We start from the raw sequence: 24,489 nt of genomic DNA, 5'->3' as shown, positions 1-24,489 counted from the left end.
AAACTGAGAAAGTACTTTTGTGTGACAAAATGACCATAAAGGACATTACTAGTATTATACAACAGAGTATAATAAAATATAATATGTATTAATACATAAATATATGATATAATATAATATTAATGTAATGTAATATAATATTGTTATAATATAGTATTATAACATTATGTATTATAGAATAATAATTTAATATAATATTAAATTATTTAACATAACATATCAATGTATTATGATATAATGTAATATAATATTATATTTATAGTATAATACAATAATAAATATATAAAATATTATAATTATTAGTGTAAATTCATTTTTCATCCTTCTAATGACCATTAATCTCTCTAACAAATTTTCTAGCTTGGTGATAAAATTGGTTAAATAATTACTAATATTTTTATTTATTTATTTTTTTATTTATTTATTTAGATCAAATTATTTGCAACTCACTCATTATTTTTCTTTTTTATTTATTTTATTTAGTTATTTATTTATTTATTATTTTATTTCATTGAAATATAGAAGGGTCGCCGGCTATGGGTGGTGGCCAGCATGGTGGCTGCCATCGTGGGCAGCCACGAGCTCCCAAAACAAAAAAAAAAAGAAAAAAAAAGAAGAGGAAGAAGGAGCAGAGGCGGCGACGTTGAGAGGAAGAAGAAGATAGAGAGGGAGAGGAAGAGGATGGGTGAGAGAGGAAGAGGTGGGACGAGGATTTTGGAGAAAAAAGTAAGATTTAAATGGGGGTATTTTGGTCTAAAAAAAGCTTCTCGACAAAATTGAAAACAGCATTTTCGGAAAGCTCCAAATTGGAGCTTCTCCCCAAAAGCTGTTTTCAGCTTTCCGCAAAAGCTGAAACAGCTTTCTGAAAATTTTACCAAACACCATTTTTTATCTAAAAGTACTTTTGGAGGGTCAGAAAGTGTTTTTTGGCCCTCCAAAAGCTCTCCCAAATAGGGCCTCAATCACCCTGCACTGCACTCTTCAGTTCTGTGCAGTTATTGGTTCATTGAATTAAATTGTGTGGCCTCTTGCAATCATAATTAAAGCTGGGTATGAATCTGATCTATTTGTTGGAACTTCACTACTAGATGTATATGTAAAATGCAGTGACTTAAGAATCGCTAGACTGCTATTTGGGCCCTATTTGGGGGAGCTTTTGGAGGGCCTCCAAAAGTACTTTTACATGAAAAACTGTGTTTGGTAAATTTTTCAAAAAGCTGCTTTTGCGGGAAGCTGAAAACAGCTTTTGGGAGGAAGCTGTTTCAGCTTTTTCGGAAAGCTGTATTTTTGACAAAAATGCCCATATTAAAATATAATAATTACATAGCTTGTCCCTTTATAAACCTAAAAATTTGCTGGAGCCAAGAACCCTAGCCGTCAGACTCCCTTCCGTAAGAAAAGGTATTTTTCTTTTCAATTTTTGTATGCATCTCTTGAACCACATTTTAGAAGAAAAAATTTTTATTCCTTCTCCGTACCTTCCAAAATCAATCTATTGTTTTTTTTTTAATCATCAACCTCGCGGCCCACGCTGAGGTCCTCCTCGAGCGTGGACCACGAAGAAGAGCCCCTGGACCGCGAGAAATATTAATATGTTATTTTAAATAATTTAATATTATGTTATATTATAAAAAATAATTTATACTAATTATTATAATATTTTATACCTTTATTATTGTATTATACTATAAATATTATATTATATTACATTACATTATAATACATTAATATGTTATTTTAAATAATTTAATATTATGTTATATTATGAGAAATTAATTTATATTAATAATTATAATATTTTATACTTTTATTATTGTATTATACTATAAATATAATATATATTACATTATATCATAATACATTAATATGTTATGTTAAATAATTTAATATCATGTTATATTACCAAATATTAATTTACTCTAATAATTATATTACTATTATGCTATATTAACATAATATTAATTTATATTACAATAATATTATACTATATCGTATATTTATATATTAATTTATGTTATGTTTTATTATGTTCTGTTGTATAATACTATGCAATGTCCTTTATGGTAATTTTGTCATACAAAAGTGCTTTCTCAGTTTGTTTACCAAACACAAAACAAAGTACCACAGCACTTTACGAATGTAGTTACCAAACAGTAAACAGCTTTTTATAACAGCTCTACTTCAGACAGCTCTACTTTCAATGGCTTTACTTCCAACAGCTCTACTGCCAACAGCTCCCCAAACAGGACCTTGGTAAGATGGATCTAAGAAGGTAGTATATTGGATTTCCATGCTTCAGGGCTATGACATGCATGGACATGCAGAGGAGGTCAGAAAACTCTGTTCCCAAATGCAGCAGATAGGCCTAAATCCCGATATGGTCAATTTTTTCATCTTCATATCAGCCTGTAGCCATGCTGTCTCATCCTCATTTGATCTGATGACTCGTTCTTACTCATTCTTGTGACAAAGAAAGCATTATTCAACCTTCATTGACCTTCTTGACCGAGGTGGAGTAATTAGTGAGGCATATGAAGCTTTGGGGAAAATGCCAATAAATCCAGGGGTACATGCTTGGGGTGCATTATTGGGACCATACCGACTTCAAGGAAACTCGGACGTAGGTCTGGCAGCAGCTAAAAAGCTGTTTTAGTTGGATCCTTCGCATCATGGATGTTCTTTTGTCAAACATGCCTGTGGACACTGGAAGATGGAAGGACGCAACTGAACTCAGAAGAAAAGTTGATAAAATGGGACTACAAAAAGTCCTGGATTGGAGCACTGTTTGGAGCATATAATGACTTACAAGAGCAGAATAGAAGATGTTGATTTGTAGATTGCATCAAACATTTTCTTGATGAAAGCAAAGTGTTGCATTTTCTAATGAAGATACAGAAGGAATAGAAGGAATTTTCTGGAAAGAGTCAACGAAGTACAGGTGCGGAGCATGATCAGAAGCTTCCTGTGACTCATGAAAATGAAATCAAGGTCATCTGCATTGGTGGTGATGCTTCCTTGATTTGAATAGGTATGGATACCCGAGTTGTCTCAACCACAAATTACTTCATCCCTCCACACATCCCCCCGGGCATCTTTACTATGACTTCTCTAGACTCACTGCCCTTGATTTTCTATGAATGGGTACTGCAGGCTTCATACTACAGGTATCACTACAAAAGAAGGAATAACTCCCGGCGCTTTTTTTTGTCTCTACCGACGCTTATAAGCGTCGGCGAATTCGGGTCAGACATCGGGCAGCTGGGCGTGGGTCCGGTTTTTGCCGACGCTAAGAGAAAGCGTCGGTAAAAACAGAGATTTGCCGACGCTAATGTAAGCGTCGGCAAAAACGGCTTTCCCGACACTTTAAAGCGTCGATAAAGCCCAATACAGTTTTGATTTTCGCCGACGCTTTAAAGCGTCGGAACGGTTTTTCCGACGGCCGACGCTTTTTTGCGTCGGCGTAGGCATATAGTTTACCGACGCTTTAAAGCGTCGGCGAAGGCGTGCAACCACTTTTTTTACCAACGCTTTAAAGCGTCGGGATTTCCATTTTTAAAAAAAAATAAAAATACGAAAAAATGGCACCAGCAAAAAAAAATAAACACCAAAATCAGATTAAAAAAAGGCTTCAAGGTAGATAATTCATTGCTCTATAGAAGCTTATAATACAATTTGTTTTGGTCATAATAGTTCACTGTCTTAACAGCTGATACATGAGTTCACTGCCCAAGATGCAGCTATAATTTGATCCCTACATTACAATGCAATGAAAAAATATAACAACTAAACCTGATGCTGGAGTAAAAAAGTATTTCTCACCCAGAACTGTTCGTGAGAAGACACTGCCCGGGTAGCCTTAACTTGCACCATCAGACAATTCTGCCATGAGAGGCACGCAGAAGATTTCATCATTTCCTGATTACGATGGGATAAAGGCGTACGAAAAACATCTTAGATTTCCAGAGATCGTATTCTCCGGTACAGTTCAGGAACATGCCTCTCCACCAACATGGTGATGGTAGGTACAGCAGGGTTCAAACAGAGCTAAAGCCATGTTCCCAGATCCATTCGCAGCACGCACAAAGATACCAAAAAACATGCATTATAGATTCATGGACGCCCTGCATCACGAGCAGAGTCGGATAAAAGCAGCTGGGAATTGCCAAATACAAGAGCAAAAATACTGGGGAAAATTTTTGCAAGTCGAGAAACAACAGTGAACATCCAAAATCATCTATTTCACTTGGATATGTTGAAACAGATAAACCTCATCTTATCCCTCAAATCTTGAAGCAAAACAGGCAGCAATACTTACAGTATTGGAAGCACCATTCACATATAGTTACTGGTCATGTGTATGGAGCTACAGAGAAATTGAAAACATATTGGTTGGTGTACTTAGCAACCCACCTAACAGAAGGGGTCATTAAGCCAAAATCAAACACAAATGGATGGTTGTGATCCTGGCTTGACCCGAGAGAAAAGCAAAAAGGAAACGACCTTGTCTTTCTCTATTTCTCTACCTTTTTCTCTTTCTCTATTTAGTCAACAGCACTTGTTCTTTCATCTCCTTTCAAGGCTTGTAAGAGTTATTGGAGGATTGGAACCTTGCAGCTGCAGCAAAATCAGATCAGAGTTAAAGATATCAGCATCGAGTCATTCCGCCCAAAACTTCACAACTGTGATCTAATTCTAAAGGAAAACTGCAAAGGGGCATGTTGGTCGGTCCCATCAGATTTGTTAACTTCCACTTGGATGAGCCATGGTCATGATATTTAGTTCATTTTGGAATACCCCATGCTTAATTATGTTTATATTCAGTGTTGGCAGAATAGAAGAATATTGATAAAGGCGCATCAAAGTCTAGTGCCATATATAATGGTCTGGATTGATATGAACCTAGTTATGATTATCAGTATACTAGAAAGCCTGCAACCGACTTTCCTACGTTGATTGCAGAAACTCACTTACAAAGCCCACGGGCATCGGAGGTCCTCATAATTCTAAGTCTCTTGACAGTGTCCAAGAACATCCTGTATTTAACACACAAATCAGAATTAGAGTACCGCATACCATGCAACCATGTGAATGTAAGGTAGAAAAATAAGAAATAACATCTTGTGCAGTTGCAGAAATATTGATCTAAAAGCAAATCTATGTCATGTATGAATACCGTAGCCAAGCACCCTATGCACTTTTTTTCTACAGAAATGGCATTGGAGACACCACCATACCAACATCAAGTGCAAGAAGGCTGCCATTAAGCAATTTGCTTGCGATACCATCCTAGCTCATTTGTTGTAAATATGGAATGGAAAGAATGCCTACCCCCAAGGGACATCTCCAACCAGCATCAAGTCCCCATCCTTGTCTTCATAAGTAAGAGCAAATTCATAGGAGCCCCCCCACAACTTTGAGGCCTTCACACCATCTGCATCATCCACTTTGACCAAATCAAAATTTCATCCATGCCAATATTATCAAATAATAATAATAATAATAATAATAATAAGAGAAATAACTTCAGCCCTTATTTTGTACATACAAGTAGACTGCTTCAAAGCAGTTTTACCTCTTCAACAGTAGGACTATGGAAACCATGCAATCAACAGTGAAAGGTATCATGTTTCTATAACCACTTATTAATCTTATGCATCTTACAATATTTCAGCTAATATGATTTCTAGTGAACATACCCATAAAGAGATCGATTTAACTACAGCTAAAGCAAAACCAAGGGAATTTAGGAGGCTGGAGCTTACAGACGCAACAGGTACTGAGGGCCATCGCGGGTTTGTGAAACATGAGCTCCAGAGCGAGCGCAAGGGTTTCATAAGAGCGATGAGCATTGAGATCCACCTTCCTCCCAATAGGATCTCCATCCATGTTCACCTTAACAAAGCGAGAGCACCCAGCAGCCCTCCCTTTGTTATCCCGACCATCGATCCCATTGGCTTCCTTCATATTGGTGTTGCTGCTGTTGGTCTTCTTGTGGGCGGCAGAATTAGTCCCAGAGGTGTTGTCTTTCGATTGGTTAAACAAGCTGTTCATCCTGAATGCCCTTATAGGTGGCCATCCCACCACTGCCTGACTGCTCCCAGATGCAAATTATTTGTAGCAAAGAAAAAAAAAACAGTAAATAGCAATCCAAGAATTCTCCAGATATCAACAATTCATGCCTACCATGTCTTCATCTTTCATTTATTTTTTCCCTTTACTCTCCCTTTTCTTTTGATTGGCATAGTCATGCTATCACTAGCCTTGATGCATCATTTCCCATTCTTTTTTGAAGCATAATATCATTAAGTTGAAGAGAGATACCTTTTCTTGAGCTCCCAAAATGGAGTTAAAATGTATCAATAAGTTAGGAGTAGTAATAATGCTGCCTTATTTGGGAAGGAAGTAGGGTAAATAAATTGAAAGAAAACTTTACTGAGAAGGAAAACTCAAGTGGGTAATAAAAAAAAATATTTCAACAAAAAAGGGTTCCTAGTTATTAGAATATTGGAAGAATAAGCAAGTGCAGAGTATAAGAAATAAGAGTAATTAGATAGAACCTGAGCACCAACAACTTCATGGATCACCCAGATCAGAAAGAGATAAAATTGAATATAATATAAACAAAAAGCTTGGAGAAAAACCAAAAAAGAAAAAAGAAAAGGTAGACAATATCATATAGCAGAATATAAACCGGGACGGTTTTCCTTTTCAACATTAAAAGAAAAAAAATCAAACCCAGACAAAATCCACAAATATTTGAAGAAAGGAAGCAGAGAGAAATATAAACCAAAATAACAAAGAAACCCATTGCATGAAAAGCCCATTTGCAAAAGCTAAAAAAAAAAAATCCGATAAGAGTAAATAAAGAGAGTCTAACGCTCACCTGGGTGGGCGATCGGATCCGACGACGTCCGGAGCAACGGCGTCCGCGGCCCTCTTAGTGCCGGCGACGCCGTCGCCGCCGGCTCCACCGGCTAAAGCAGCGGAGGAGGAGGAGGAAACGGAGGATGTGGAGGACGACCTAGGCGAAGGACGGTACACCAGAGAAGGGAAGTCATTGGCAGTCAGAATCCTGCAAGACTGCCCCCACGGCGCAGCCGCCACCTTGCCGCCACCACCGCGGGCGGCATTCTTCGCCCCAAGGCTCAACCCCAGCTCCAGGTCCTCCTCGTCCTCATCTCTCCTCCCCTCCTCCGCCCCAAGGCTCAACCCCAGCTCCAGGTCCTCCTCGTCCTCATCTCTCCTCCCCTCCTCCGCCGCCTCCTCCGCGGTGGCGGGGTGCGAGGAGGCGGCCTCCGAGAGCCCCACGTAGTCCTCCACCGCCTCCTCCGTGGTGGAGGGGGTTAGGGAGGGGGGGGCGATGATGATGAGAGAGAGAGAGAAGACGAGGAATGGACGAGGAATGGGGAGGGGGTTCCGTTTTCTCTTCGATCTCTGGGTTGAGGGTGGAGGGCGGTGGCCGAGAAAACGGAAAGAGGGCTTGTTGGCTTTCGACGACGCTTTTTAGCGTCGTCTTAGGCCCACGACTAGCGTCGTCTTTTGCCGACGCTTTTTACAAGAGTCTGGCAAATTTTGACGCTAGACCAAAAATTGCCGATGCTTGTGAAAAGCGTCGGCAAAAAAGAGTCGGTAAAACGGACTTTTCCTGTAGTGTATCCACTCTCAAACGGGTTCAACATTAACACCAGGTTTCAAATCAATTCATGACTAATGGTGCCGTTTCTGTAAACTATTGTGTAGTACAACACAATTATTGTCACGCCCCGAGCCCGAGGCGCGGCAGACGCCGCACGCCCACACGGCGGGCCGCACAGGCGTGCAAGGCATCGGATTATATCAAAGCAGATACAAATATTCAAAACTGACATAATTATTTAAATTGTTCAAAAGCAGTCTTACATAGTTCCAAAATCACATTTGCCAACAAAATTCAAATGTCAAAACTAAATTAATTAAAATGCCAAAAACTGAAAATTCATTGGAAATCTAACGCACTCCCCAATCCCGTGCGATCAAGCTTCTGGATCTGAAAATTAAAGAAAATAAAATAATGAGCTACACTAGCCCAGTAAGCAACAAAATACCCCAAAGTGGGGTCAGAACATATCAGATCAAATGCAGGATAATATCTGGAATAAATCATAAGTAACATCATTTGTTGTTTTCAAAACTTATTATTATTTTTCGGAAAACATAATATCAGAATCTCAACATAATGGGCTACGGCCACGTAATCCAGTGGCATGGGTTGCACAAGGTGCCAAACACCACTATTATTAAGCACCGGTGGTACGGTGTCCAAATACCACTATTCTAATCACCGGTGGTACGGTGTCGAAACCGGTTCCTCACAGATTACAAGTCGACAGGACCAACGTATAATTCCCATTGGCGGGGCCAGAACAGGACAGAGCAGATCATAGCCATGCTGAGAATGCATATATACAGAAAAATAGATTTCATAAATTATCCAGTCATATTTTGCGGATTTCAGAGCATATAACAAAATTTTCAAATAAAATTTAACATGCCTGACCCATTTTACTGAATACAAAATATATGTCAAAACATAATCAGTTTATCAAATAATTTAGAAATCACACTTGGAGTATTAAGTTACTTACATCTTCTCGCTTAATTCCTACTTCAGATAGACGGATCAGGTTCACCTGTTTAAATTTAATTAATTCCTTGTTAATTTCAGAGCTAAGCAAAATCCAAAAATAATACTATTGGTCACGGCCCAACAGGGTCCAGAGTTGGCCCATAATGGGCATGGCCCGATAGGGCCCATATCGGACACGGCCCAATGGGCCCGTATAGACTCGGCTAAATAGGGCCCCCAATGTTGGCTTCTAATTGTACCTGTATACAATAAAATTTATTGCAGGGACTAATACTTAATTATAGGGTACTGTTCTATAATAAAACTTGAGTGAGGTGACTAAATAAATATTGTTGGGGACCTTTACGTAATAAGTCTTTCCTATAGGGATCAAATACAAAATACAGAAGATCCTTTTTGTGAAATAATATACTGTCAAGGGCTTATCTGCAAAATTTTATTTAGTGGCCAAATGGGTTCGGGTTTCGGGTTTCGGGTTTGGGTTCGGATTCGGGTTCCGGGCTCAGATCTGAACTGGGTTTCAGTTTCGGAATTTTTTTTTTTTAACCGGGCCCATGTTGGGCCCACAGTGAACCGGGCCCACAGTGAACCGGCCCATGTTGGGCCCTGTTCGGCCCGTAGGGCCATCTTCCTCCCCCAATCCCCCCCACGGCAGGGGAAGACCGAGAGGGAGAGCGGAAGAGGAAGGGGGCGGCGGGGTGGCCAGAGGCCACCCCTCGGTCGACGGCCAGCCGGCCGCAGTGGCGGCTGGCGGCCGTTGCGGTGGCCGGGGTCAAGATTCAACCGAGATGGTCTCGATTCATGAGGCCAAAACAAAGAAAGGGAAGCTTTCTATTTGGCATGGAATCAAGGGCAAAAGAGGAGGGCTTACCGGCGGTGGCAGAGGCAGTGGGATCTCGGTCGAGGCTGCTCAATCCGGCGATCAAGCGGTGGCGACGGCGACGGCGACGCTTTCCAAAAGGGAAGTGGATCCCAAAATAGGGGAGGGCACGGGTGGTGATGGTGGTGGATCCGGCGGCCCGCCAACCACTTGGGAGGCAAGAGCAGAGGAAGAAGAGGGAGGAGAAGGAGGAGAGGAGGGGGGTTCGGTGATGCCCTAGGGAAGAAAGGGTGGGGTTTTTATCGTCCCCACCATAACGGCCCTCCGCCACAAAAATCGCGGCAGTCGGGCGAGATCCGCGACCGTGAATTGGCCGCGGATTGGCTAGGGGGGCGCCGCGGATTACCCGCGGCGTCCTTGCCCCTTTTGGTCCCCCGGAGGAGCCGGAGAGGATGGCAATCCTCTCCGGTTCCTCCCATATCAGGATCGGGGCTGAAGTCGGCTGGGGCTGCCGACTTCAGCCCCGTATCTCACAATTGTGTTTTTCATATTCTTGTAACCTTAAGAGCTCGTTTGGTTTGCAGAAAAAAGAGGAGAGAAAGTGTAGTCAACGGAAAAGTAAAGAGATGCTTATTGTTTGGTTGGAGTTTTTAAAGAAGAAAGACGAAAAAGTTGTATTCTGATGGGAATATGATTTCCACGTTGACTTTTCCATGAGAAACATGGAAAAGTTACTTTTCCGTGAGCCAAAAATTGAAACATTTTTATTTTTTCCAAAAAGGCTCTTCAGCTATCCTTATTTGATCCAAAGCATTAAAAACCCAATTTTTATTAAGTGTATAATAGGAATTACATATAACTTACCTAGAATAGTAGATGGTCAACCAAACATAAGTACTCTGAAAATCTGTCATTTTCTCATAGTCAACCAAATATGCCAAAAGTACTTTCCAGACATCCTCTTCTCAGGAATCTGCTTTCCAAGAATCATATTCCTATGAGGAAAAATGTTTCCCACGAACCAAACGAGCCCTAAGTTGGAGAGCATCTAGATATATGTATTGTTCTTGATTCTTTCTTCAGCCAATCTCTCTATTTTGTATGTTGTTCTTTTCTAGTGTTTGGTATCTATTGCACTCCAAAATTTATAGTAAAATTTTGAAGCATACGTTCTTCTTTTCTTCGTTTGTATTGCATGCCCGGACATGCAAAACTTTTGTTAGATTGCACATGCAATAATACTCGGTATATTCTCAAGTAAACAATTAGGTATGGACATGCAAAACTTTTGGAATCCCGCGCATGCCGCAGAAAAATCAAAATGCAGCAGAAGAGGAATGCGCGAGATCGCATCAAAAAAGCATGAACGTATTTTAAAACCGATGTTCATAGATAGATTAGGATTAAAACTTTTTCATAAGATTAGGAAGATCAGATTTTCACCTTGTGTGGGTTGATATTCACCGCAATCTGATGATCGTGGATTTGTTGGAGGTTTGCTTGAAGCCGCACACGCGTCCGACCTCTACGGGTATCCAAACGAGGTAGAGGATCAATCCAAACTCTCTAATCTCCCTAGGGTGCTAGCTCCCTTGCAGAAATATGTTTTGATGGCTGAAGTCATCTCTAATGAATCAACTCTTGCTTGCCTTAGAGAGGAGGAAGGACTAGAAGGGAGAAAAAGGATTCACCCTTCTTGCTGCCCTTTCCCTTTGATTCTTTTTCTTGCGGTGGAAGAAGGAAGAAGGGAAAAACCACACGCCTCCCTCCCTTTTTTTTGTTTGCGGCTGAAACCCAAGAGTATAAGGGGCCTTACAGCTGAAAGAAGAGAAGAAAAGCCCTAGGGGGCCGTCCCCTTTTTTTTTTTTTCTTTCAAGACGTGTGGAGCTCCTAACTTTTAGGAGCTCCAAGTCTATCTCTAGGACGCCCCTCCTATTCTCTTCTCACGTAAAAACTAAGGGGAGGGGCGTACGCCCCTCCTCCTTTTTTTCTCATGCCCCACTCTCCACTTCGTTAAATGAAGTGGGGTGTGGGGCCTCTTTATGGGTGTCTAATTCCTTTCAAAAAAAGAGATTAGGTGGCCTCATGTTTATCCATAAGGGTCCTAATCTGATTAGGACCCAATTAGATCATGACTCAATTGAACTCTTCAATCCTAATCCAATTAGGAGTCACCTTTATCTATTAGACCAAAAATTAATTAGGCATCTAGGAGTCCTAATCCAATTAGGACTCATATAATTTCAGTCCTAATTCAATTAGGACTTTAGGAATCCTAATCCAATTAGGATTCTAATAATTTGAAATCCTAATCTAATTAAGACTCTAAGAGTCCTACTCCAAATATGACTCTTATTTAATAAGATCAAACCCAATTAATTAAGTCCAATTGATTTAATTAAATTGCAATCTAATTGCAATTATTCTTTCTTCTACTCACTAACTCTTAGTGAGTTAAACCAATTATCAATCAAATTGATAATAATGAACTATTGTGATTCCAAATCACAATTCAACCATCGGATCGGTCAATACCTCTAATGCGTGTGACCCAATAAGTTCTATTCTGTCTGGTAGTGAGATAAATTGTGATCCCTATCACAATATCATTGAAACTCCTTTCAATGGGTTGGAACAATTCCAACTCTTCTCATTTGGGTTCACTGATCACCAAGTAAATGCCTTTGAATCTCACAATCCACCAGTGACATCTAGCAGCATGTAGTGGCTACCCAGCAAAATGAAATAGATGAACATCTAGGTGCAGTTAATGTATGATATAGTCCCTCTATCGTGGATCTTGACTGGATGGAGGTCATGGATAACTCGTCAAACCCCATCATCTGTCATATGTAAAATTTATTCGACTCCAGTTCGAGATTGAAAAACTCTTTTTCCAAAAACTACCTTAGTCAAGAATTTACGAACTCAGTCTCATAAATCATGTAGGATCTCTCCTAATTTATCAAGATCGATAGATTCTATCTAGATGCACCCCTACTCCTACAATGAACCTACTGCAACGAATCTGCACCACAAGGATCCAAATGGATAGGGCCCATGTTTATGTGCTCGTTAAACTATAGCAACCTCATTGTGAATAGCCAGGCATTACAGGTCAAAGGACCAGTCATACAACTACAGCATCAAGTAAGTCATTGACGAGTGGATAAACATCCAAGTAATTACTTACTATGGTCACCGTCCTCTAATAAGCATTTGCACAATCACTTCAGTGTCCCCATACTGTGGACTCAAGACTCGTCCATCAAAAAAAGTGATCTGTGCACTAATCTCAGCGGATCGATCACCGTCCTCGTGATGGTCCATCGATCAGGAGCAATTTAGGAATTAATTACCAATGACACATATCTCAAATTTTTAACTCTTGAGAATATGCGTCATCATCTTATTAATTTTTTGGACGATTCATGGACACATAAGAACATGAATAAAAAGAATGCCCAACTTAATAAATTCATAATTAGGCCAAGTATAAATTTATGCTCCACAATATAATAATGTGTTAGCCAAATTGGCTTGTAGGGCATACTTCTAATATTGTTCTGGTAGTAATTAACTGTTATCTTTGCCGTGCAAATCACGCATGGTGGAGGATCCAGACTCGTCAAGGACCGGTGTTCCATGCCAAGCTTCGAGAGTGCTCTGGTCGTCCATACGGTATTATAAATTCATCCAAGTAAACTGGGAGACTTGGACTTTGACCCTGGAGAGACATCGCCACTGCCTTAGAGGATGTACTCTGTGAATACATGGACATGTCAAGTATGCTCGCAAGCTGTTTGAATGAATTCCTGAAAGAGAGATATTTTGGTGCGTGGAATGCGATGCTATGCTTGTAAATTGTCTCTGTTTTCCTGGATGGGTTCTTAGAGGCATGAAACCCACTTTGCCGACACTCTCAATGTTGCTTCTGGTGTGCTACAGGGTTCGGAGATGAGAGGCTCGGGAGATCCATCCATGTTTATGTTGTTGGAGCTTGCTGACACTCTCTTGGGGAGTTCTCTTCTTGTTTCCTGCAACAAGGTTGGTGAGTTTCATATTTCTTAGGGGCTTTTTGATAGAATGCTATAAAGAGATATCGTCTGTTGGAATGAAATGGTATTGGGGTGTATGAAAAGTGGAAATGGATGGTGAGCTCTAGTAGTGTTTCATCTACTGAGGGATAAGGGGTTGTGTCCGGATCTAATTGCCTATATGGAAGACCATCGAGTCATGTATAGCTGACGGGAAGTAAGCTCCTGTGCTGATATCCTGGCCAAGTTGGGATTCTCCATAAGCTAGTACGATGCTTCGATTCATAAAACTCACAGGAGAGTGTACACCAATTCCAGATGTACATGCATAATGAGTTGCCTGTAAAGTATTCAATGTTGGGGAAAGTAACCATCTTGGTTGCATGCATAAAATTTCTTTTGTTTCTCTACTTTTATGCAACTGAAAATAATCGGAAAGGTACGACAACATAATGCATATGAAATGTTTAGAGGTTGCACCTATGACTACATTTTACTAAATGTAGCTTCTTTATGTGTACAAGTCTTACATTCTGTTCACTCAAATATGTAAGTTTTTAATCCATCACATCTATGTTGTACTCATGCAAAACAACTAAATTGTGTTCATTTATTCCATTTTGGGAATTTATAATTGTACAACCTCTATTTTTGTAGATCTTTTTGTCTCCCATGGACTCAAGAAAACTATTTAAAAAATTTAACAAAAGTTGACTATCAAAAAGCAGATTCTTGTTTAAGAATCTTCAGCAAAAGTGACTTTGTTCTTTGGCAAACAGTGGCTACCATAACGTTGTAAAGTATTCTGCTTGGTACCTTATCTATATATGGTGTCTGTTTTGGACCATAAATCTTAGCCCTTAATTTCCAAGTTTTTAATCAAGCAATGGTCTGTTGTGATCCTATCATGATCAAAAGAAAACATATCGTCTTACTAGAATAAAAAGAAGTAGGAAATGTATCAGCTTGTCATGGTGTGTTAAGACTTGCTTAAAATGCTAAATCACCACATTTCCCAATCTGAAATAACGAAAAAGAAAACAGAGCTATGATTTTCTCATGTTTACCATGCATCCCACCTCTCTGCTATACTTTCAGCCACTTGGATTTGAATGTTGAAGGAGAGCTCAAATCCTGTAATATCTGGGCCCAATACAGACCGGGCCCAATACAGTAGGGCCCAGTTGAAGAGTATTGGGCCCGGGGGGGTTAGTGGGCTACGCTGGCCCATGAAGAGTAGCCATGGAGGACTGTCATCTCCCGCCTGAGGGCTGAAAGGATAGGACCACCAGCTGGCCAACGGAGAGACCCCCACAGACATGCAAAATGGGAGCCCGCCACCTCCTCCCCCTCGGTAGTTGAGCATTGAGTTGGCCTGAAGAGGGGGGGGTAGCTGGTGGCTCCCGGAGCAGTGAGGAAGGAGAGGATGCCACCTCTCCTTGGGGTCAAGTCCTAAGCCAAATATTTATAACCCCTAAAATTTGCTAACCCCCGATTTTGATATACCCTCCTAAACCTCTAATCCTCTGGATTTACTGCACCAGAGAGCTGAGCCTTGGAGCTGGAGGCAGAAGGGACCTTACAGCCCTAGGAGAGGAAGGAGGGAGCTTGCTGAGGAGGAGGTACTGCCCAACTCCAGCCAACCAAATCAAGGTAAGGGCCCCGGTGAACAGGGTTTTAGGTAGGGAAAAAGGATGGAGAAACCCTTCTGTGGGGTGTTCTCCTCTCTGTTTCATTAATGAAACAGAGGGGAGGAGACCGGCACAGGAAGGAAGACCGGCACAAAGGAAGAAGACCGGCACTGGGGGAGACAGGAGAAGAGCCACGGGCCGGATCCACGGGCTGCGGGCCGGACTCACAGGCCGCAGGCCGGCCTGAGGATGGCCCAAGCCCAGGCCCGATGTCCACTCGGGCCAAGCCCAACTGGACTCGGCCTGCGGGTGACAGGGCACCGCAGCCGCTGGCCGCGGCTGCCCTAAGGCTAAGGGGCAGCCAAGGGCCGCTGGGTCTGGCCGAGCCGGCGACAGACGCGGCCTCAAGGCCGCCAGCCTCAGCCAAGCCCCACCTCTGCGCTGGCGAAGAGGTGGTGGCGCGGTTTCTATAAAAAAAGGGGGAAAAGGGAGGAGGGTAAACGGAAGAGGAAGAAGAACAAAAAAAAAGGGGGGAAGGGAGAAGAGGGGAAAGGGGCCGGTCTCCCGCCGCCGCTGCCCTGAGGGGGGAGCACCGCCCTGGCCGGTGGATCGAGGGAGCTTCATCTCCCCGGTCGCCAGCGAGAGGAGAGGGAGGAGCCGAAAGGCGGCGAGGAGAAGAGAAAGGGAACCGGAGGAAGGGGGAGAGGGAGAGGCACGGACGAAAGAGGCCGAAGCCTCAGGAAAACCCCAGAAAGAACCCTTAACGGGTTGCCTAACGGGTCGGATCCAAGTTCGGGTCCGAAACCCATTAGGCCCAAATAAATTGAAATGGGTTCGGGAAAACCCAATAAAGAGGTGAACCGAGCCCAATTGAATGAAGTGAGTCTGATTAAGCCCAAATAGCATCGGGTCTGAGCCTAACTGGGTCTGAGCGAACCCAATTAAGCCAATTGGGCTAAACCCAAACCCAATTAAGCTCAATTGAGCTGGGTCCGAACCCTGTTCATATCATGTTGATTCCAGCAGGCCCAATTAGTTCTAAATCAGGCTCAAATCAAGCCCAATTAAATTGGCAGAAGGCCAAATTGGCTAGAAAGGGTGGACCTAACCATAAATCAGACCCAACACTTTTATTAAAGGCCCAATTAGACCTTGTAGACCCAAATTACTTTAATTGACCTCCAAAGGCTTCGAATTAGGCAAATTAAATTGGGCTAAGATCCTTGATTGGGATCCAAACAAGTCCATGGTAGAATGAACTGACTCTTGTAATGTGGTCTTAGGAATCAGAGATCCGTCATCTGGACCCAAGGAAGCGGTTAACCAGCTATTGTAAGTAACTTGTTCTAATATTGTTATAGATCATATCATGTTTATTTATATTTCCTAAGTGTTATTCAAGTACATACTTCATGGATGATATGTTATGATTTCATAAATTATGACCATGTATGCACCATGATTATGCTGATATTTTAAATCATGTATGCAAGTTAGTATAGCAAAATCCTATTTAGCCAAGAGGCACTATAAATAGGCTCAAAGATGCTACTGATCGAATGCAACTGAGTTGGCCTTGCTAGTAGTCGAGAATGACTGAGCCGGCCCCGCCAGTGGCTGACTAATAACTGAGCTGGCCCCGCCAGTGGCTGAGAATGACTTCGCAGTAGCATCCGAGAGAATGGACCATGGCATGCCGGGGGCGCGGTTTCATATGTATATTTTACGAAAATTATTGTTTGACTTAAAGTAATGCTTTGTTTACCCAGCATACATATTTTGCCATGATAAATTGTTAGATATTATGCATGTCAGCTTCTCAAACCCTGACTAAACATGTTTAGCATATGAGTTGACTTAGAATACTGCCTTGATTATCCAGTATAAATATGTGATTATGATAGAAATTATTACATAATATACATGTGAGCTTCTCAAACCCTGTTTAAAGATGTTTAGCCTTTTAGTTGATCCGATAGGATTATGCAGAATTACTTAATGAGCCGTGTAGCTCATGCCCGTTTATTTTCATTTTCTTTCAGATCCTCACCAGTAATCGCCTTCAGATGTGTTTTTCTTTTGTAACAGAGCTTTGTTATTTTTTGGAGAAGCATACACACTTTTGTATATCTAAATAGTATAGAAGTTTTGTATTTTGTATTCAGCCTTAAAGGTTGTACTGCAATATTAATATATGAAAGTTTGAATTCTATTGGCTACCTGTTACCCTTGTATGAGGCTGCGTGCTATTGTGGGCGATAGTCGGCAATGGCACAGCCGTATCACGGATTTGGATCCGGAACGTGACATCTTGTGGTATCAGGGCCTTAGGATAAACAAGAAAATAACCATAAAATATCTGGGGCAATGGGTAGTTAAGAATATTGCAGCCCATAGAGATTATCATAATATACTAGTTTATTATAATCTTACTTTAAATTTTGACAGCTAGGCGATCATCAGAAGACATGGACGACGATATGAGACCACCCTCCCCGGAGCCTAGCGAGCAGTCAGTCCCCCAGGATTCTCCAGGATTCTCCACGGTCTGTGGCGGGTCAGGCAGACCTTGCCGGGGTATATCAGCTGATGGCGCAGCTGCTACAACAACAGCAGCAAATGCAAATGGCTGCTATACAACCGGCAGATTCCTACTACGAGAGATTTCGCCGACTGAACCCACCGACCTTTGAGGGTGAATCCGATCCCATGGCGGCAGAAGCGTGGATCCGGGAGATGGAGAAGATGTTTCGAGCTCTCCATTTCCCCGATGAGGTGATGGTCCGACTGGCGATCTCTATGCTGAAAGGAAACGCCGAGTACTAGTGGACGGCCATGGAGATGGCTTATGCCGTCGATGGACTCACCTGGAGGGACTTCAAGAGATTGTTGCACACCCAGTATTTTTTGAATTCAGTCAACCAGATGAAGCAGAACGAATTTTTGACACTGACCCAGTCCGACCAGATGTCCGCTCTGGAGTATGCAAACAGATTCAACAAGCTGGGACGATTTTGCCCCCAGTTCATGGAGGAGGAGAGAAGTAAGGTAAACAGGTTGGAGCAGGGACTAAGGTACGGGATTCGGTCCTGGATATCCTCCCACCTATTCTCTAGCTACAGAGATGTGTTGGACCGAGCCTTGAAGGTTGAGACTGACCTGATACGGTCCGGGAGAGAGAGGGATGACCTGAAGAGGATCCGGTCATTGGGAGGGCAGAGTAGTGGGCCCGGAGGCAGTAAGGAGCCTGTGCCTAAGAAGAGATAGAGCAGAAGTTGCCCCACCTATGGCAAAAACCACGGCGGGACCTGCTTGAAGAAGATCAGGGCTTGTTATTTTTGCGGGTAGATAGGACACATCGCACGCGACTGCCCGAGACGGAAGAGGGATGAGCCCAGACGTTCTGCACCGGAGGACCAGAGATCAAGGGGTAACCCTCGGGTTTTCGCACTGACTCGTCAGGATGCCAGTGCTAGTGATCAAGTGGTGACAGGTACACTTCCAGTCAACTCGGCTCTTGCCTTCACTCTATTTGACTCTGGTTCTACACGTTCTTTCGTATCAGTTAGCTTTTTCAGACAATTACACTGCATGTCCGAGAAATTAGAAGAACCATGGCATGTTGCTACACCCCTTCAGAAAATCGTAATTATTGACACTAAATATAAAGACTGCATAATTCAGATAGGTGAAAGAGAATTAGAGACAAATCTTCTGCAGCTTAATGTACAAGACTTCGACATTATCTTAGGCATGGACTGGATGTCTCAGTACGACGCCCATATTGATTGTTACCATAAAAGAGTGGTATTTCGGATACCTGGAGAGCAAGAATTCTTCTTTCAGGAAGACACACCCCTGTGAGGTAATCCTACACTGCATTTCATTTCCGCTTTGAAAGCCGGAAAGGCTCTGCGAAAAGGGTGTACGGCCTATCTGGCCTGTGTAACGGATACCCAAGAAGAGATCAAACTGGAAAACATTCCAGTAGTCAGGGAATACCCGGATGTTTTCGGATGAATTACCGGGATTACCCCCACACCGAGAGATCGAATTCACTATCGATCTCGCACCAAGAGAGGGGCCAGTCTCCAAGGCTCCTTATCAGATGGCTCCTGCTGAGTTAAGGGAATTGAAGATACAACTACAAGAACTTCTGGACAAAAAGTTTATCTAGCCCAGTGCGTCGCCATGGGGAGCTCCTATCTTGTTTGTGAAAAAGAAAGACGGGAGTATGCGGCTATGCATCGATTACCAGAAATTGAACAAGATAACAATAAAGAACAAATATTCCCTGCTCCAGATCGATGACCTGTTTGATCAGCTGCAGGGTGCCCAAGTCTTCTCCAAGATAGATTTGCGGTCCGGTTACCATCAGTTGAAGATCAAAGCTGATGATGTGCCAAAGACTGCATTTCGAACCAGGTACGGGCATTATGAATTTCTGATTATGCCTTTTAGACTAACCAATGCTCCGGCTACATTTATGGACTTAATGAATAGAGTCTTTTGGCAGCATTTGGATCAGTTCGTGATAGTTTTTATCGACGACATTCTAATCTACTCAAGGAGCAGAAAAGAGCATGAAGACCATTTGAGAGTGGTACTACAGACCCTTCGAGAAAAAAGACTATACGCCAAGCTGAGCAAATGTGAGTTCTGGTTGGACAGTGTGGCGTTTCTTGGTCATGTGGTCTCCAAGGAAGAAGTGTCAGTGGACCCCAAGAAGATAGAAGCGATGGTGGATTGGCCTCGTCCCACCAACGTCAAAAAAATTAGAAGCTTCTTGGGATTAGCCGGGTATTACCGACGATTTGTAAAAGGATTCTCCAAAATAGCTACTCCCTTGACCCATTTGATTAAGAAGCGGGCCAAGTTTATCTAGGACGACAATTGTGAGAAAAGTTTTCAGAAGCTTAAACAAAGGTTAGTATCTGCTCCAATTTTAACATTGTCGTCCTCAACTGGAGAATTTACTATCTATAGTGATGCCTCCAAGAACGGGCTAGGCTATGTATTGATGCAAGACGGCAAGGTAGTAGCCTATGCCTCAAGACAGCTAAAACCCTATGAATAGAATTACCCGACCCATGACCTAGAGCTAGCCGCAGTGGTTTTCGCCTTGAAACTTTGGAGACATTATTTATATGGCGAGCACTGTGAAGTGTACACTGACCACAAGAGCCTAAAATATATATTCACCTAGAAAGAATTGAATATGAGGCAAAGGAGGTGGTTAGAGCTCTTGAAGGATTATGACTTAAGCATTAAGTACCACCCAGGAAAGGCCAACGTGGTGGCTGATGCTCTAAGTAGGAAGACAGTAGTGGGCTCCGCCGCATTACTCACCACTCAACCACAGATTCAGAGGGATCTTAACAAACTGCAGGTTGAGGTGGTTACACGAACCGCAAGAAGTATACTGGCCATTTTGAGTGTGCAACCAACATTGATCGACAGAATAAAAGTCGCTCAGCAGTCTAATGTGCACACCTGCCAGCTCAAGGACGAAGTGAAGAAAGGGTTGCGACTCGAACTTCAGATCCACCCAGATGGCACCCTGAGGTTCGGCCACCGGTTGTATGTTCCAGCTGATGCTGACCTAAAGGAGATCCTGGAAGAGGCCCACCAATCCCGTTTCTCTATCCACCCTGGCAGTACTAAGATGTACAAGGACCTTCGGGTACATTACTGGTGGAAGGGGATGAAGAGAGAGATAGCTGAGTTTGTGGCTCGATGTCTGACCTATCAGCTAGTAAAAGCAGAGCACTAGAGGCCGGCAGGGTTACTAGAACCAATAGAAATCTCAGAATGGAAATGGGAGCATATTACTATGGACTTTGTTACAGGGCTCCCCAAAATAGTAAGGAAGAATGATGCAGTGTGGGTGATTGTTGACCGCCTCACAAAATCGGCTCACTTCCTACCTTTCAGGATTGGTACCCCATTGGACAAGCTAGCCCAATTATATATTGATGAGATTGTATGCCTGCACGGAGTGCCAGTGAGCATTATTTCTGATCGCGACCCCCGATTTGTATTCAGATTCTGGGAAAGCTTTCAGAAGGCTATGGGTACCGAATTGAGACTCAATACAGCATATCACCCTCAGATTGACGGCCAGTCAGAGCGGACAATCCAAACTCTGGAAGACATGTTGAGGGTATGTACTGTGGATCTAGGTGGAAACTGGGATAGTCATATACCTCTGGTAGAGTTTGCATATAACAATAGTTACCATTCCAGCATTCAGATGGCTCCATATGAAGCTCTCTATGGGAGAAAATGCCGATCCCCCCTACATTGGGATGATGTCGGGGAGTGGAGATTATTGGGGCCCGAACTGGTCCAGTACACCAGAGACAAAGTACTTCTGATTAAGCAAAGGCTTCAGGCTGCCTCAGGACAGACAGAAAAGATGGGCTGACAGAGGAAGAAGGGCCTTGGAATTTTTGGGGGGAACTTTGTCTTCCTAAAAATTTCTCCATCGAAGGGTATTACCCGATTCAGAAGACACGACAAGTTAAGCCCTCGCTACATCGGCCCATTCGAGGTTCTTGCCAGAATAGGCAAGGTTGCCTACAAGTTGGCCCTGCCTCCAGAGCTATCAGGTGTACACAACGTCTTCCATGTCTCTCTGCTACGGAGGTACATTCCGGATCCCAGCCATGTGGTGCCACATGAACCTCTGCAATTGAATAAAGATTTAACATATGAGGAGGCTCCCCTGTGCATCATTGACAAAAAAGAGCAAGTCCTCCGAAGGCGCACCATTCCCTACGTTAAAGTTCAGTGGACCAATCACACTGAAAGGAAAGCTACCTGGGAACTGGAGGAAGAGATGTGTCAGTGTTACCCTCAGCTTTTCGAGAACCGAGGTATGTTTAATTTCGAGGACGAAATTTATTTAAGGGGGGAAGGATGTAATATCCGGGCCTAATACAGACCGGGCCCAATACTGTAGGGCCCAGTTGAAGGGTATTGGGCCAGGGGGGTTAGCGAGCTACGCTGGCCCAAGAAGAGCAGCCATGGAGGACTGCCATCTCCCACCTGAGGGCTGAAAGGATAGGACCACCAGCTGGCCAACAGAGAGACCCCCACAGACATGCAAAACGGGAGCCCGCCACCTCCTCCCCCTCGGTAGCTAAGCATTGAGCTGGCCTGAAGAGGGGGGGGCATCTGGTGGTTCCTGGAGCAGTGAGGAAGGAGAGGATGCCACCTCTCCTTGGGGTCAAGTCCTAAGCCAAATATTTATAACCCCTAAAATTTGCTAACCCTCGATTTTGATATACCCTCCTAAACCTCTAACCCTCTGGATTTACTGCACCAGAGAGCTGAGCCTTGGAGCTGGAGGCGGAAGGGACCTTACAGCCCTAGGAGAGGAAGGAGGGAGCTTGCTGAGGAGGAGGTACTGCCCAACTCCAGCCAACCAAATCAAGGTAAGGGCCCCTGTGAGCAGGGTTTTAGGTAGGGAAAAAGGATGGAGAAACCCCTCTGTGGGGTGTTCTCCTCTCTGTTTCATCAATGAAACAGAGGGGAGGAGACCGGCACAGGAAGGAAGACCGGCACTGGGGGAGACAGGAGAAGGGCCACGGGCCGAACCCACGGGCTGCGGGTCAGACTCACAGGCCGCAGGCTGGCCTGAGGACGGCCCAAGCCCAGGCCCGATGTCCACCCGGGCCGAGCCCAACTGGACTCGGCCTGCGGGTGACAGGGCACTGCAGCCGCTCCTCCGGCTGCGGATGCCCTAGCCAAGGGCCGCTGGGTCTGGCCGAGCCGGTGACAGACGCGGCCTCAAGGCCGCCAGCCTCAGCCGAGCCCCACCTCTGCACCGGCGAAGAGGTGGTGGCGCGGTTTCTATAAAAAAAAAGAGGAAAAAGGGAGAAGAGGGTAAATGGAAGAGGAAGAAGAACAAAAAAAAAGGGAAAAAGGGAGAAGAGGGTAAACGGAAGAGGAAGAATAACAAAAAAAAAAAAGATAGATACTTACCTCGGACCACGGCCTTACCTCGCTATGGTCGGAGCCGGTGAGGACCCCCGGAGGAGATCCGGCCTCGATCCCACCTCCCGGCTCTCCTCCCCTTCTCCAGCATCACTTCGAAGAAGGGGAAAGGGGCCGGTCTCCCGCCGCCGTTGCCCCAAGGGGGGAGCACCGCCCTGGCCGGTGGATCGGGGGAGCTTCATCTCCCCGGTCGCCTGCGAGAGGATAGGGAGGAGCCGGAAGGCGGCAAGGAGAAGAGGAAGGGAACCGGAGGAAGGGGGAGAGGGAGAGGCACGGACGAAAGAGGCCGAAGCCTCGGAAAACCCCAGAAAGAACCCTTAACGGGTTGCCTAACGGGTCGGATCCAAGTTCGGGTCTGAAACCCGTTAGGCCCAAATAAATTGAAATGGGTTCGGGAAAACCCAATAAAGAGGTGAACCGAGCCCAATTGAATGAAGTGAGTCTGATTAAGCCCAAATAGCATCGAGTCTGAGCCTAACTGGGTCTGAGCGAACCCAATTAAGCCAATTGGGCTAAACCCGAACCCAATTAAGCTCAATTGAGCTGGGTCCGAATCCTGTTCATATTATGTTGATTCCAGCAAGCCCAATTAGTCCTAAATCAGGCTCAGATCAAGCCTAATTAAATTGGCAGAAGGTCAAATTGGCTAGAAAAGGATGGACCTAACCATAAATCAGACCCAACCCTTTTATTAAAGGCCCAATTAGACCTTGTAGACCCAAATTACTTTAATTGAACTCCAAAGGCTTCGAATTAGGCAAATTAAATTGGGCTAAGATCCTTGATTGAGATCCAAACAAGTCCATGGTAGAATGAATTGACTCTTGTAATGTGGTCTTAGGAATCAGAGATCCGTCATCTGGACCTAAAGAAGCGGTTAACCAGCTATTGTAAGTAACTTGTTCTAATCCTGTTATGGATCATATCATGTTTATTTATATTTCCTAAGTGTTATTCAAGTACATACTTCATGGATGATATGTTATGATTTCATAAATTATGACCATGTATGCACCATGATTATGCTGACATTTTAAATCATGCATGCAAGTTAGTATAGCAAAATCCTATTTAGCCAAGAGACACTATAAATAGGCTCAAAGATGCTACTGATCGAATGCAACTGAGCTGGCCTTGCTAGTGGCCGAGAATGACTGAGCCGGCCCCGCCAGTGGCTGACTAATAACTGAGCTGGCCCCGCCAATGGCCGAGAATGACTTCGCAGTAGCATCCGAGAGAATGAACCATGGCATGCCGGGGGCACGGTTTCATATGTATATTTTACGAAAATTATTGTTTGACTTAAAGTAATACTTTGTTTACCCAGCATACATATTTTGCCATGATAAATTGTTAGATATTATGCATGTCAGC

General features: G+C 43.5%; 1 protein-coding gene across 1 annotated transcript; it reads right to left on the bottom strand.

The window, feature by feature from the left end:
- Positions 1-4,086: 4,086 nt before the first annotated feature.
- LOC103714909 (auxin-responsive protein IAA10-like) lies at positions 4,087-9,925 on the bottom strand. The gene is made up of 6 exons (XM_039132136.1): positions 9,853-9,925; positions 6,884-7,499; positions 5,763-6,091; positions 5,329-5,431; positions 4,972-5,033; positions 4,087-4,614 (listed from the first exon to the last, which is right to left on the bottom strand). Exons 1-6 carry the CDS (start codon positions 9,923-9,925, stop codon positions 4,574-4,576), a joined length of 1,224 nt encoding a protein of 407 aa, XP_038988064.1. The 3' UTR covers positions 4,087-4,573.
- Positions 9,926-24,489: the final 14,564 nt, after the last annotated feature.

This window comes from Phoenix dactylifera, chromosome 11, assembly GCF_009389715.1.
Source record: "Phoenix dactylifera cultivar Barhee BC4 chromosome 11, palm_55x_up_171113_PBpolish2nd_filt_p, whole genome shotgun sequence".
NCBI classification, from domain to species: domain Eukaryota; kingdom Viridiplantae; phylum Streptophyta; class Magnoliopsida; order Arecales; family Arecaceae; genus Phoenix; species Phoenix dactylifera.
This window is presented reverse-complemented; position numbering and strand designations above follow the sequence as displayed.